Below are 15,950 nucleotides of genomic sequence, written 5' to 3' on the forward strand. Positions count from 1 at the left end.
CCTCCTCCTCCTCCTCCTCCTCCTCCTCCTCTCCTTCCCCTTTAAGAGCCCAGGCGCAGTAGGATTTGTGTCGGCGGAGGTGCGCCTTTAAGACGGTCTGACAGCTGCGGCCGCCGCTGCCCGGAGGCCCGGGGAAGGGGGGCGGGGGGGGGGGCGGCCAGCCTGGGAGGCGCGCGGCCGCGGCGGGGGCGCGCGGGGGCTGCCTGCCTGGGAGGCGCGCGGGGGCGCGCGGGGGCGGGCCGGGCGGCGGCGGAGGGGGCGGGGAACCCGGGCCGCCAGCGCTGGCTCGGGGTCCGCCTCTGACTGCGGCGGCGGCAGCGGCTCGCGGGGCTCGGCTCGGCTGGCTCGGCTCGCACGGCGGGGCGATGTGTGAGTGCCATGGCGAGGAGTCTCTGTGCGGGGGCCTGGCTCAGGAAACCCTACTACCTCCAGGTAGGCCGGCCTCCGCCGCGGCCGCCCCCCATCCTCCGGCCGCTGCCCCCTCCCCGGCCCCGCCCGCCCGCCCGTCCGTGTGTCTCTGTCACCCGATGCGCTGGGGGCTAGAGCAGCACCCCCGGTGTCCCCTCTTCTCTCGTGTGTCCCCTCCTGCCCTGTGTCCCCCCTCCTGCCCCGTGCCCCCCTCCTGCCCCATGTCCTCCTCCTACCCAGGATACCCCTCCTGCCCCATGTCTCCCGCTCCTGCCCCAGACGTATCCCCACTCCTGCCCCATGTCGCCCCCTCCTGCCTCGTGTGTCCCCCAATCCTGCCGTGTCCCCCGCCTGCCCCGTGTCCTCTTCCTACTCAGTGTCCCCCTCCTGCCGCGTGTCCCCCTTCTCTCCTATGTGTCCCCCTCCCTCCTGCCCCAGACATGTCCCCGCTCCTGCCCCTCGTCCTCCCTACTCTCCCGCCTCGTCTACCCCTCCTGCCCCATGTCCCCCCTCTTCCCACATTGTCTTCCCCGATCCTACCCCTTGTCTCCCTTCCTACCTCCCGAATCTCCTCCTCTGTCCTTCGGTCTCCCCCTCCTCCCTCGCCTGGTCCGCCCCCTTCCCTCGGGGTGGGAGATGCTCTGGGCGCTAAGGTGTTGCGGTGTTTCTCTCCCTGGTGGGTGATGACTGTGCCTGGAGCCCTGCATCCCCCCCAAGCCTATCCCGCTCCACCCTATCTCCTTAGGACTCCTCTCTCCTGGCGGGCATAGTCGTTTGGTTTTGCCCGGTTCGACCCACGCCCCCACCTGCCCACTGAGCGCATCACCTGCCCGCCAAGCCGGCCTGTACTCACTTCTCTGCTCTCTTCTTTCCCTCGGTGGCTGATCTCTTCGCGACTCCAGCCTGGGAGGGTTTCACATCCTTGACTGGCTTATTTCACTGTGCGATAAATAGAATTCCAATCTACCACCGTTTATTAGGTGCCGACCTAGACACAAGGGAAACAATCCCTACTCTCCAGGAGCTGCCAGTCTACAGAAAGAGCAGGTAGAGTGGTGTCCTACCACATGTAAAAAAACAATGTCCCGAGTGCATCTGGGCTGCTACCGAGTTTTAGTTCCTTCTTAGGACCATGAAATTGGAAAGTTGGGAGGGAACTCAAAGGTCATCTAAACCAAACCCCACCCAATTCTGTTTCAGTTATATACATTTTCGGAGGAAATGATTGCAGGGAACTGCCAGCCAGTTGTGTGTAGGTTTTTAAGACTTGTACTTAGTGACTCCCTGAGGGGAAAACCTGATGACCTAATCCAAAATAAGATGCCTTCTTCCCTCCCTTCCCCCCCCCCCCCCGCCCCCAGTCTCCTGTGCACTACTAGTTCAATTGAGTATAAGACCTTGAGTGAGTATACAGCCTTCCGTCTTGGATTACTGTGCCTTTTTTTTTTTTTTTGGTTTAATTTCATGACATGAGGATTCCTTGTGTGTGCTGTTGGTTCCAAGGAACAACTACCAGGATGTGGGCCAAAATCCATCACCACTAGTGGAAAAACAAATGTGATTCAATACTTTTTACTGGGCCAGATGGGTCATCTAAGTATACAAGGACAGTACTTTTTAACATATGGAATTCAAGATGTTCAAAACTCCAAACTCTTAATTGGGGTACTATTCAGGGTGTTCTAAAAGTCTGAGTACAGTTAAGCCTTTTGAGACACTCTTGTATGTAAATATAGTTAGAGGGGGATGGAGCAGTAGTGCTTGGGTAGGTGGGTAAATAGTGATTTAAAAAGAGCAGTAGGGGCAGCTAGGTGGCGCAGTGGATAAAGCACCAACCCTGGATTCAGGAGGACCTGAGTTCAAATCCGACCTCAGACACTTAACACTTACTAGCTGTGTGACGCTTGGCAAGTCACTTAACCCCAATTGCCTCACAAAAAAACAAAAACAAAAAACAATAACAAAATTAAAAAATTAAAAAAAAAAAAAAAGAACAGTAGACATTGAAGGAGAACAAGAGTTTTGGACCTCTCTGGTGTACTTTAAATGTATTCTTTTGTATTGTCGTTATCGATTTTTGTGCTGTTTTGTTTTGCTTTGCCTATGGCCTAATAACTGGCAAGTCAAATCAATAAGCATTTATTTACTGCTTACTATGTGCCTGGCATAGTACATATATTTGAATATTTGCTTAGTTGAGATTAGACTTAATGCTTATTTTAGAATGATATCTGTAGAGCATGAAATGAGAGATGGAGATGTATGGTCTCAGCCCTGTGGATACTCCCTCAATGATACCAATCCCAACTCACATAGGCAATCCAGGACCCTCTCCTACTCCTGCTCAGGTCAGGGTCCAGCTCACTCATTGACCATGAACAGTATCAGTCCAAAATGTAGGGACCAATGGATGTAGAACTGTGGCACTAGCCTTGTACCTCTCCGTCTAAAGAAGAGGCATTCTTACTTCCATTGTGGATAGGTCAGTGTCTAAACCCTTTTCAGTAATGATGGATCTCTTTCAAAAGGCTCATCAATGTTCTGGGGCACTGTATTAAGTGGTGTCAGTGATATCCCATGAACTGGGAAAATACATGCTCTTGGGACAAAATCAATCGACAAACACTTGTTAGGGACTTACTATGTGCCAAACCCTGTGCTAGGATCTGTGGCTACAAAGATAAAGTGGAAATAATTGCCATTCTCAAGGACTTTTCTTTCTTTCTTTTTCCTTACTTTCTATAAATGCATCTATGTCCCTGAATTTGCTCTGGCCATCTCCAATCCCTGAAATGTTTTCCTATAACCTCCGACTCTAGATTTCCCTAGCTTCAAGGCTCAGCTCAAATCTTATCTCCTACTCAAGTCCTTTTCTGGTCCCCCCCCCCAGTCTTCTTCCTGAGATTACCCCCCACCTAGTCCTAATATATAGATATCCTGTCTCTCCGGTTAGAATGTGACCTCCTTGAGAGCAGGGACCATATTTGGGGGTCTCTCTTTCAGCTGTTTATCCTTTCATTTCCAGGGCAAAAGTCCTTCTCCTTTGCAGAGAATCCAAATTCTCTAGTGTCAGTGATCACTGTCCTATCTATCCCTTCTTTAGTCCTCCTGTTTCTCTCAGTATAACTCAAAATCTCTTCGTCATTCTTTAGCCTCCCTTGACAGCCTCAGTTCATTCCGAGCTTTAGCATTCCTGACACTTTTTTTTACAAGACCATGCAAACTCTCATACTCATTCTGTAACCCAGCCTTGCTTCCATTATCTATACATTTATTATAAAATCTAAGTTGGTTGATGAGTTTCCTGTGTACCCACATTTAGTCTCTTCAAACAAATCCTTTTTCCCTCTTCATTGCAGTTGTTTCCCTTTCTGTTTTCAGAATTTAATTCTTTCCTGAGCTGACTTCCCCCTGAAGCATTTTATTCCATGGGATCCTACCTATGAAACCTTTGAAATCTGCTTTGCCAATATGCAGAATGCATGTCAGAATATACCTGCACTTCCTCCTTTATCAAAACCTCTAGGAGAGTATAGATATTTCCCTGGGTTCTCATCATTTCCACTGTAGCAACTGGTTCCTCTCTGTTAGTGAGAATCAAATCCAGAACAGAATTCCTTGTTGTTAGTTCTTCCACCTGAAAGACAGGGTATATAGAGAGGAGAGAAGACAGCCCAGGACAGATCCTTGGAAGTACACATTTAGGGGTAGGCTATGGATATATCCAATAGAGGACACTGAGAAGAATAGTCAGGAGAAGTTTAACTTGAAATGCCAAGCAAAAGAGTTTGTATTTTACTGTAGAAGCCAATAAAAACAAACATACAGGTAAGGTTTTTTAATAGGGGAGTGGTGAGGTCATACTTTTCCTTTAGGAATATCCAGTGTGTGCCAGTTGGATTGGGGGAGGGGGGAGGGACTTGAGGCAGGGAAAAAAATTAGGAAGCTATTACAGTCATAGAGACTAGACATGACAAGGGCGGTGGTGATGAGAAGGGGACAGATATAAGGCACATTATGGAGGTAGACTCCACAAGACTTTGCAACCGATTGCTTGGTGGGAAGAAGAGCGGGAGAGAGAGAGAAGAGTCTAAGATGACACTGAGGTTTCCCTCCTGGATGACTTTGCAGTCAGATGTGCAAAAACTCACCACCAAATACTACTTGGGATATTCTTGTCCCACACTGTTGACTGAATCCCTTTCCTAGCTCCTCCAGAAACACATTCCAGTAACTGAACTTTGTTTTCTAGCCATAGGATGAGGGTAATACTGGTTAGCTTTTATAGTGGCAATTAACATTGGTGATAAGGATAAATGTTGAACAGGTAAATGAATATTTAGATTAGAACAAAGTTATCTCTTTGTGATCCCTTATCTGGGCAACAAAACTTACTAGGGTTTGTTCTAAAACCTTTTGTAGGAGCAGTTTAGATTTCTTTTTCATATAAGTTTCTGATGTAACTTTCTGTGCTTAGGCTGAAGACTTTTAAATAGAGACTTTTAAAAAATTTATTTTAGTCATGGGAAATTGTATATTCATATGAGACTTTAAAATATATTTGTCTAGGTGTTTTATTTGTTAATATGACACTAGGACTTTCATAAAAGTTTTTGAGATAAGATTGTAGAATCACAAGAACATTATGTTCTATGAGAAGAAGACCAACCCCATTTTTAAAGTAAAAATACATTCTTTAAAATTTGGCTTTGATTGTGAAATAAATGATAATATGCAAATGTAAAATGAAACAAATGCCAATTATTCCTTGTTTACTCATTTTCAAATTATAAGAATATTTATAATAATTATAATTGTTATAAGAATGTTTCACAAAAAATTACTGTAGAGGACATTTTAAAGTAGATTATTAATAACATTCATATTCAATAATAAATATAACTATAGTAAAATATAAATGTTATATTGGACATCATTTAAAAAAAAAAACAAATTCACAACACTACTCATAGACAGACTCCCCAGAAACTGTTTTTTAAAAAATATTCATAGGTTGAGTTCTTATTCCTGTGCAGAATTTGCTCTTACTATTTGCCCCTCATCCTTTTGCTAAATTTCAGCTGATAAAAGAAGCCTTGGAATTGTCCAGCTTTCATCTATCCTCCCTTCCTTCATTGCCCAAATTTTCCCACCATCTGCTTTTTACACTTCCTCTCCCACCAGCTGCTCCAACTTTGAATTTGTGCTGGACAAAGTCAAAATAAAATCACATTTTCAAGACAAAATATCACCCAACTTGGTCTCTTGCTACTGATGGAGAACTGATAGATATAGTACTTATAATTTTTTTTTGTTCTGTGTTACTGTTTGCCAGTTAAAGTAAGAATAAAATCATATTATACCTAGAGCAAAAGCAGCAAGTCAGAACAAGGAACCTGAGTTCTATCCTTATCTGTACCACTCCTTTATTAAGACCTTAAGCAGGGGCAGCTAGGTGGTGCAGTGGATAGAGTCAGGAATACCTGAGTTCAAATCCGGCCTCAGACACTTAACACTTACTAGCTGTGTGACCCTGGGCAAGTCACTTAACCCCAATTGCCTCACTAAAAAAACAAAGAAAAAAAAAGACCTTAAGCCATCATTTAATACTTTTTCCTAACTTAGTTTCTACATTATAAAATTGGGAAAATAGTATTTATGCTACTATCTTTGCCTTAAGGCCATAATATGGGTAAGTTTAATGAAGCTATTTCATTTTTTTTAAATCTACATTAGGAATTCTTTTATCCATTTGTCACTTCAACCAAAATATTCTTAGTGCAAAAATCTGAATATGAATGAAAAATACTGCATATGTGAAATGCCTCGGATTCCTTGGAGAATGAATGGTTCATGTTAAAGATGATCTTTTCTTTCTTCCTTCCTTCCTTTCTTTCTTTCTTTCTTTTTCTTTCTTTCTTTCTTTCTTTCTTTCTTTCTTTCTTTCTTTCTTTCTTTCTTTCTTTCTTTCTTTCTTTCTTCTTCTTCCTCTTCCTCCTCCTCCTCCTCCTTTTTCTCCTCTTCCTCCATTTTTTTTTTTAACACAGTAAGGAAATTAGTGACATAATAGAACTAAATATTCCAGTTAGTCACAACTTTCCTCCTTTTATGTGCCAGGTCATTATTTGTATATGTTTAACTATAATTGATAGACCTCTTCTGAGATGTTTTGCATACTTCATAGGATCCCAGATTTAGAGCTGCAAAGAGCTTTGGAGACCAGCTCATCCCATTTGTTCATTTTTACAGAGCTGAAGTGACTTGTCCAAGAGCACAGAGGTAGTAAGTGGGATTGTGGGATTTGACTCCAAATCCATTCCTCTCTCCACTCACACAGCCTCTACTATATGATCCAAGACTTCTGTGCTTTTGGAATTCTCAGATGCAAGACTAATGAGATCACACTTTACTGTGTAATTCGGGAGTTAGAGAAGGTTTTTGATCAAGGAAATTGCATACCCAGACTTTTGTATTAAGGAAAGTCTCTGTGTAAATTGGAAACTCAGATATCCATGAACTAGGGAATGGCTGAACAAGGTATGGGATATGATTGTGATGGAATACTATTGTGCTGTAAGGAATGACAAGGGGATGGGCTCAGAAAAACTGGGAAGATGTATGAACTGATACAAAGTGCAGTGAGCAGAACCATGGAAGCATTATATACCATAACACTATTTTAACAATGGCCAACTATGAAAGACCTAGCTAACTATGATCAAGACAATGATCCATGAAAATTCCGAAGGATTCATGATGAAAAATGCTCCAGAATGAGAACTGATTAACTGAGTGCAGATTGAAGCATATTTTTTTCTTGCCCCCGCCCCCCATGGCTAATATAGAAATGTTTGGCATGACTTCACATATAATGAGTATCACATTGCTTGTCTTCTCAGTGGATGGTGGAAGGGCTAGAGGGAAGGAAAGGATTTAGAACTCAAAAAATGAATGTTAAAAAAATTAAAATAATAAACTAAAAAGAAAAGAAAATCCTCTTTGCTTCTGTGTGCAGATGATTTGAAGCAAAATGTGCCAGCATTCATGGAGGCTAGTGAGAAAGCTATCAGGGTAACCTAGAGGAAAATAATGAAAGTTCAAACTCAGATGAAAGTAGGAATGGGGGAAAACCTTGATAAGCTGATTGTAGAGAGTGATTAGAGAGAAAAGAAAAAATAATAATCCCAAGGTTTTCAGCTTGAGTAAGTGGGAGGGTGTTTTTTTCCTAGAATAAAGAAGCTGAGAGCAAGACCAAGAGCAAATTTTGGGGGTGAAGAAACTATATTGAGTTTGAAGTGATGTCACCCTGAAAGAGATATCCATTAAACTCTGAAATTTTCTTTAAAGAGCTCAGGCAAGCCATTCTAGAAAGGAGTTTGGAACCATGCCCTAAAAGCTATTTAAAAAAAAAAAAGCATACCCTTTGGCCCAGAAATACCACTACTAGGTCTATACCCCCAAAGAGATGAAAGAAAGAGCCATATGTACAAAAATATTTGTAGCAATTCTTTTAATAATAACAAAGAATTAGGAACTGAGGGAGTAGCCTGCAACTGGGAAATGGTTGGACAAGTTATGATACATGAATGTGATGGAATACTATTATACTGAAAGGATGAAGGGAATGGTTTCAAAAAACCTGGGAAAATGTTTATGAACTGGTATAGAGTGAGGTTAATTGAACCAAGAGAATAATTTATATCCTAACAACAATATTATAAGGACAAACAACTTTCAAGACTTAGCCATTCCGGTCAACATAGTGACCAACCACAATTCCACAGGACTCATAATAAACTATATATATTGCCTACCTCCTAACAGAGAGGTGATTGACTCCGATTGAGACATATTTTTTGGACATGGCCAATGCAAGAATTTGTTTTGCTTGATTATACCTGTCTGTAACAGGAATTTTTATTTTTCTTGCTTTCTCAGTGGTGAGAGTAAAAGGGAGTAGGCATAGAAGATAACAGGGGGAGAAGGTAGATCTTTAGAAAAATTCATAAATTCAAAAGTGAATGGAGTTCTGGACAGTGATTCATGTCAGATATAAAAGTTTCAGAGTCATGTGATTTAGAGGTGATAACTAAAGTCCTAAATCCAAGGGAATAAATCATCAAGGGAGAAAATATGAAGAAGAAAAGAGAGCTGAGGTCAGAGTCCTGATATAAACCCACACAGAGCAGGTTGGAGGACAGGGACCTAATGAAAGAGAAACAGTATTTAGACAGATAGAAAGAGAACTTGGAAAGAGCAGTGCCACAAGAGTCATGAGAGAGGATGGTCAACAGTTGAAGATGCCAAATTGAGGAGCTTGAGAAATTTAAGTCATTGGATTTAGCACTTAAGTCACCAATGAGATTAGAAAGAATAATTTCAGCAAAGTAGTGGTCACGTTGCAAGGAGAAGGGGAGACAGTGAGTATTGATTATTCTTTCTAGGAATTTAGCAATGAAAGGGAGAAGAGATATAGACTCATAGCCTTTGGGGACAGTAGAGTCAAGTTTGAGATTTTTGTTGTTTTTGTCTTTGCTTGGGGAAGGCTGAGTATGTATATAAAATAAATAGTGGAGAAAGATCCAGTAGGAAAGAAGAGATGGAAACTTAGAAACAAGGAATGATCAAATGATGGACCAGATTCTGAAAATTCCAAAAGAAATGGAAGGAGATGGGATTAAGGATACAAGTGGTATATAAGTGATGGATAAAGTTGAACTAAATAAAGTAATTGACAATTGGTCTTTGTTGCTGTTGCTTTACCTCTGTAGTAGTTGATTTTGTTGACTGTCTCCCTCATAAAACTCTTTTCCTCTAGTTTCTGTAATATTTCACTATCCTGGTTCTCTTCCTACCCTTCATCTGTGAACATTTATATAAGATTTAGTATTTAGTCTTTAGTGTTTCTCTCTTGATTTAAAGATAATGTCCCTCATGGCTTCAACTGTCACCCCTTCATAGGTGTCAGTAATCCACTTGGTTGTCTCCCTGTCATGCTCTTCTCAATATGTTCTGAAACCATACCCTTTCCCCCCCAAACTGTTTCTCCCTCCTCACTGTCTGTTAAGTCAGTCAGTCAATAAGTATTTATTAAAAGTGTTTGCTATGTGCCAGGCACTGTGCAAAGTGTGAGGGATGCAAAGAAAGACAAAAACAGCCCCTGCTCTTAATGAACCCACAGTCTAACAAGGGAGGTAGCATGCAAACAACTATGTACAAACATGTTATATATAGGATAAATTGGAAATGATCAACAGACTGGAATGAAGGAAAATCAGGAAAAGCTTCTTATTTTAGCAGGGAATTGAAGAAAGTCAGAGAGGCCAGGGGACAAAATATCTTGCCCAAGGAATATCTGCTAATGGTACCACAATTTTCTCTGACTCAAAACTTTGTAGTTAACTTTGGTTGCCTCTCTATCATACCCCATGAGGTTTCACTTCAAATGATATGTAAATAATTTAAAAAAAAAAACACCTGACTTCATTATGAGGGAGAGACTACTCCTATAACGGTGCAAAAGCATGGAGGTAGAAGATGAGATGTTATGTAAATGAAACAGCAAGTAAGCCAATTTGGACAGTAAAAAATGGAAGGTCTAATGTGAAATAAGTCTGGAAAGGAAGGCTGGAGCCAGAGTTTATGTGTTATAGTGGAGGTAATGGGGGACCACTGAAGCTTCTTTAACATGGGAATGACATGGCTGGACCTGAACCTTAAAATTATTTTGGTGACTGTGTCTAGGAGGCTATTGAAATAATCCAAACAAGAGGGAGTAAGAACATGAGCCATGGTGGTGACTGTTTGACTGTAGAGAAGTAGATGCCAGAGATGTTTTGTAGGGAATATTAATAAGAAATGGCAACTAATTGGTGCCAGCGAAGGAGAGGGAAGAATGAAAGAAGATGAGGGAGAGATGACTGGAAAGATGGGTTTGGGCTTTACAAAAATGGGTAACTTGGAAGGTTTATATGGAAATATAATTAATTTTGTTTTGGCCATTTTGAGTTCAAGATGCCTACAGGACATAATCCAGGTGGAAATGTCCAGCAGGAAGTTGATGATATGAGGCTGAATCTAAAGAAAAAGGTGAGGACAAGACATAGAGATTTGAAAGTCACCTGCATAGAGATAAAATGATTTAGAAAAAGTAGGGAAGGAAGAAAAGAGAAGAAGCCTCAGGACAGTCTTGGGATATACCCATGCTTGACCTAATTTCTCTATTATTCCATTTGCCAATATTAAGGTCTCCAAATTATTCTCATGCTAATTATATCCTTCAGGGTTTCTAGCCATCCTGGCTAATCTAGTGCTACCCCCCCCACACACACACACACACAAAATTAATTTAATAGGTGAACTTCTAGTTATCTTCTTGTTCTCATAATCAAATTTCTCTCTTGACCTTCCAGGTATTAGTGCTATCATCTTAGCATTATACTCTCTCCACATGCTGATCATATAGTCAGCGGTAGGAATCAACATATCCTATGATCCCAATTCTTCTATTATAAGAAGATGTCTTTATAATGAAGACATGCCCTAACAATCTGCAATATATTCCTAATATGTCTTATAATTCTTATTTTATCCTCATTCTCCAACTTTTAAAAAATTGATATTTACCAACTAATACAAATCTATAATAAAAAAATGCCTTCTTTATTAACCCAATGCCATGACAAATTTACTAATATCCATTAACATGAGTTAAGAATCAGGGCAGCTAGGTGGTGCAGTGGATAGAGCACCAGCCCTGGATTCAAGAGGACACTTAACAATTACTAGCTGTGTGACCCTGGGCAAGTCGATTAACCCCAAATTGCCTCACCAAAAAAAAAAAAAAACCACCACCAACAACAAACAAACAGGAGTTAAGAATCAAGAATTTCCTAATCAGAACCAAGATAACATTGTATACAGTATCAACAACATTTTGTGATGATCAACTGCAATGGACTGTGGCTCTTCTCAGAAATGTAATGATCCAAGACAATACCAAAAGACTTATGGTGGAAAATGCTCTCCACATTCAGAAAAAGAACTATGGAGTCTGAATGTAGACTGAAGCATACTATTTTCACTTTTGTTGTTGCTTTTTTTTATTGTTCTTGTTTATTTTTTCTTGAGGCTTTTTTCTTTTGTTTTGATTAATGTGGAAATATGTTTGACATGATTGTAATGTATAACCTATATCAAATTGCTTACTGGTTTCAGGAAGGGGGAGGGAAGGGAGGATGGGAGAAAAATTTGGAACTCAAAAAGTATCTATACATGTAATTGAGGAAAAAATTAAATAAATTTTTTTAAAAGAATCAAGAATTTCTAATCAACAATTATTTTCGATCCAAAAATTCAACTTAAGCTTCACATTAGACTTCATTATCTTCATTTCCATAGCTCTATTTGTTGTTGTATGAGTTATTCTAAAATTTTTACCATGATATACAAATACAGACTTGAACATTAATTAGCTATCTAATTCCTATTCTTTTTACAATAATTCTGTTCTCCATCAACAATCTCTTCCAATTTGTCATTGGATGAGAAGGTGTTGGAATTATATATCCTCTATTAATTGATTGTATTCATAAATAGTCACTAAGAAGGAAGGGAAAGCATTTATTTAGTACCTACTATGTGCCAGGTATGCAATGTGCTGTTCACTTTACAAGTATTATTCCATTTGATCCTCACAATAGCCGTGCAAGGTAATCACTATTTTGCAGTTGACGAAATTGAGGCAAACAGAGGTTAAGTGGCTTGCTCAGAGTCTCATAGCTAGCTAGTGTTTGAGACCAGATTAAAACTCAGATCTTCCTTACGGCAGCCCCAGGGCTCTATTCACTATACCACCCAGCTGCCTCTAACATCTCAACACTTCATAGAATTTGCTATAATTGAATTGGAGATATTGGATTTATACTAACAATACCATGGATATCAATCCTCAATAATATCTGAGAATTTGAACCATTTTTAAAACTAAAATTGATGCCCTTTCTTTCTTGGGTCTTCTTTTTGCCAACCTTGGCAAGTCAGTGAGGAAATGGAGCAGTGACAAAAAAAAAATCATCTGAGGATCTGTTCATAGGTATTGCTTCCAGTCATAATTTCAAAGGTGTAAAGATAGGAGGAAACGGTTTACTATACTCAGAGTGCAGGCATCACTGCATATAAAAATCAGTTAGCCTAGAATATCATTTTCATCAACCTTATATAGATTTTGGTTACATAGGCAGAATGGGTGCAAAAGAATTTTACAGAAAGCAGATGGGGAAGGCAATGATTTACACATTAAAGAATATATGGCAGAAGGACAAGACTATATCAGGTAAATCAGGGTACTAGATATATAATGGCTATCTCAAGCTGGAATTGGCAAGCAGACAGCATAAATTAATCAGATAACACTAGGGCTATAGTTAATGTGTCAACTTGATTTTTACAGATTCTAGATAATTATGTGATCAGTTTATCTTAAGTAAATGTTTCTAGGGCAATTTTGCAGAAATATTTCTTTTTTTTTTTTTTTTTTTTTTTGCAGGGCAATGAAGGTTAAGTGACTTGCCCAGAGTCACACAGCTAGTAAGTGTCAAGTGTCTGAGGTCACATTTGAACTCAGGTCCTCCTGACTCCAGGGCCAGTGCTTTATCACTGCACCACCTAGCTGCCCCTGCAGAGATATGTCTTTGAGTAGATTGACTTTCCAGGTTCCAAGTTCCTCATGGAGGTTTCCTAAGTAATTCTGCTTAAACCTGCTAGTGATATGAAATAGTATAATTTAGTAGGGTCTGACAAAACCTAATCACATTGGCCTTACAGTAAGTAGTTCATGTGATGAAAACCCGCTTAAACTTTATGAAGCTAACTTTATAAACATCAGGGCTCTAAGAAGAACATCAAATTAAGATACCCATAATTCATCTGAGAGTTTAGAAATCTTATCCAGAGTGGGGACGAAGGACAAGGAGGAGGAAGAGGAGGAGAAAATGTAAAATAAGTCCTGTTGTTTTATACTGAGAGAAAGATCAAATAGAAAAGAAAAAGAAATCTCCCATTTTAGAAGAATTCATAAAGCAAAATACAAAATTTTGTTTAGTGATTTTAAGTTTTAGTAAAAAATTTAGCTACGATATTAAAACCCACTCTTTATTATTAGTAACTTCTAACATTGCTCTAATTTGAAATTGGCCTTTTAAACCAAGTAATTAGATCACACAGCAGACTTTTTCAAAAAAATATCCATTTAACCATCTTGAATATACTGAAATGCTTTGGACAGTGAGCCCATTTAATGTATTAGCTTCAACAAATTGAGATAAACCTTTTCCTAAAGCTAAATGTTTTAAGATTGTGTGATTGTAAAGACCTATTGTATGGTTTGACAAGAGGCTGTATTTATGATCATCCTGAGGATCAAAAGTATTTCTCTTATTTTTTTCCCAATATATGTGCATTTAATATATGCACCTACAGGTAGGGTAGTTTAAGGTTTGGGGGGTTTTGTTGTTGTTGTTGTTGTTTTGTGAAGGAGATGGGTAGCATTTATTCCTCTTTATCTTTTCACTTTTAAAAAATCATGATTGACTTCTTGACAATCAATTAAAATAATTCTCTATGAGAAGCCTCTAACTTGAGATTTCTTAATTATTAAAACATAGCCAGGGGGCAGCTAGATGGCGCAGTGGTTAAAGCACTGGCCCTGAATTCAGGAGGACCTGAGTTCAAATCCGGCCTCAGACACTTGACACTTACTAGCTGTGTGACCCTGGGCAAGTCACTTAACTCCCATTGCCTACAAAAAGCAACAACAACAACAACAACAAAAAAAAAAAACATAGCCAAACTCTGTGCATTTAAGCATCAGAATTACTAGGTAGCTCTTAATGTCCAAATGAACCCAAAAGAAGTTTAGTAGTTCCCTATTACCTCCAGAATAAAATTAGAAACATATCATTTGGGACCATCATCATTACTTGGCCTTTTCCATTGTTTTTCCCTAGCATGATTGCAAAAGGTTACAGATATCTCAAGTCTTTAAAGTATATTCTTTTACTCCAATGAAAACATTTGGAAGCCAATCACATGCATCTCAGTTCTCAAATGAAAACAGTCTAATCTTGACACCTTTCCCAGAGTTGTTTGCTAATTCATTAAAAAATTAAAATTTCTATGTCTTTATCACATTACATCTTTATCCTTTCCTCTTTTTAAGGATATATGTTATCCTCATATCATTCAAAAAATGTGATACTATCTGGCCCTAATCTTATATATTAGTGTATCATTATTAAACAAATAAACAAGAAGATGACAAATCTAAGAGCTGATTTTCCCTAGTTGCTTAGATTAGGAAATTGAATAGTCATAAGTTCAGAATAGCAAAATCAAAGCAATATAGTACTTTAGACCTATATCCCATTATAGCAGTTCAGAGGTGCTAGATGATTGTAATTTTAAAAATCCATTATGAAACATTTGCAGTTTTCCTACCATGATCAGAGAAATTTGCTATGAAAGTAAGAAGGATACGGTTATGACGAAATCAAGACTTCCTTCACATCTAAGCCAAGACTGACCTATCATAGACATACCAGGAGAAAATGCCATTCTATTTCTATTTGATTTCAAGCAAAGGTCATAGATACCTTTTGGAACAGCTAATCATGCACCAGAGTTCTACATTATTCACAGGGTATTATAGCCAGGCTCAGAGACAACTAGAGAGGAAATATGCCTATTCAGAAAGGAAATAGCACAGTGGGGAAACTGGGTCAAGAAGAATCCTACCATTACCTTTGTAAGGCCATCTTCTCAACCTTCCCCATTAGTTTACAGTCACTAGCAGTATTTTCCAGAATGCACTCTCTCAGAGTAGCTCTTGGCATTTCTCTTAAATGGTGAAGTATTGTATTAACAACAATCAACCTGTTATACCTGAATTCAAAACTCAGAGCAAATCAATTTATGGCTCTACCTTACATGGCAACTTTCCTTGCTTACAAGGGAGAGTACAGGGGTATATACAAATATGTGTGTATATGTATGTGTATACACATGCATACACACACACACACACACACATATATATATATATATATATATATATATATATATATATATATATATACATATATATATCTTCCTGAGTTTGTATCCAGCCTCAGACTTACTAGCTGTGTGACTCTAGTCAAATTACTTAACCCTGTTTGCCTAAGTTTCTCATCTGTAAAAATGAGCTGGAGAAGGAAATGGCAAACCATTCTAGTATCTTTGCCAAGAAAACTCCAAATAGGGTCACAAAGAATTGGACTCTACTGAAAAATGACTGAACAACAAGGTAAAAAGAAAAATCCTTTTAAACTAAGGCCTGTTGATACTAAGTTGACTAAAATATGTAACTTTGGTACATACAATTCTGGATACCAGTTTCATAATTTCATAATCAGTAGACAATTTATTATATAAGTTGCTTTTAATCTCAGGGTAGAATTTAGAAAGCTAAAATTTGCATACCCCTTTCCTGTGGCTCTTTCTTG

At 39.3% G+C, this 15,950-nt stretch overlaps 1 protein-coding gene across 1 annotated transcript in view; it reads left to right on the forward strand.

Moving 5' to 3' along the window:
- The first annotated feature begins 263 nt into the window (after positions 1-263).
- DIPK1A (divergent protein kinase domain 1A) overlaps positions 264-15,950 on the forward strand; it is a 125,805-nt gene continuing 110,118 nt past the window's right edge. Inside the window, exon 1 of the mRNA XM_044000592.1 lies at positions 264-432. Coding sequence (XP_043856527.1) covers positions 379-432 — 54 coding nt within the window. The 5' untranslated portion in view covers positions 264-378. The remainder of the gene's footprint in view (positions 433-15,950) is intronic.

The sequence above is a fragment of the Dromiciops gliroides genome, chromosome 4 (assembly GCF_019393635.1).
Source record: "Dromiciops gliroides isolate mDroGli1 chromosome 4, mDroGli1.pri, whole genome shotgun sequence".
Taxonomy (NCBI): domain Eukaryota; kingdom Metazoa; phylum Chordata; class Mammalia; order Microbiotheria; family Microbiotheriidae; genus Dromiciops; species Dromiciops gliroides.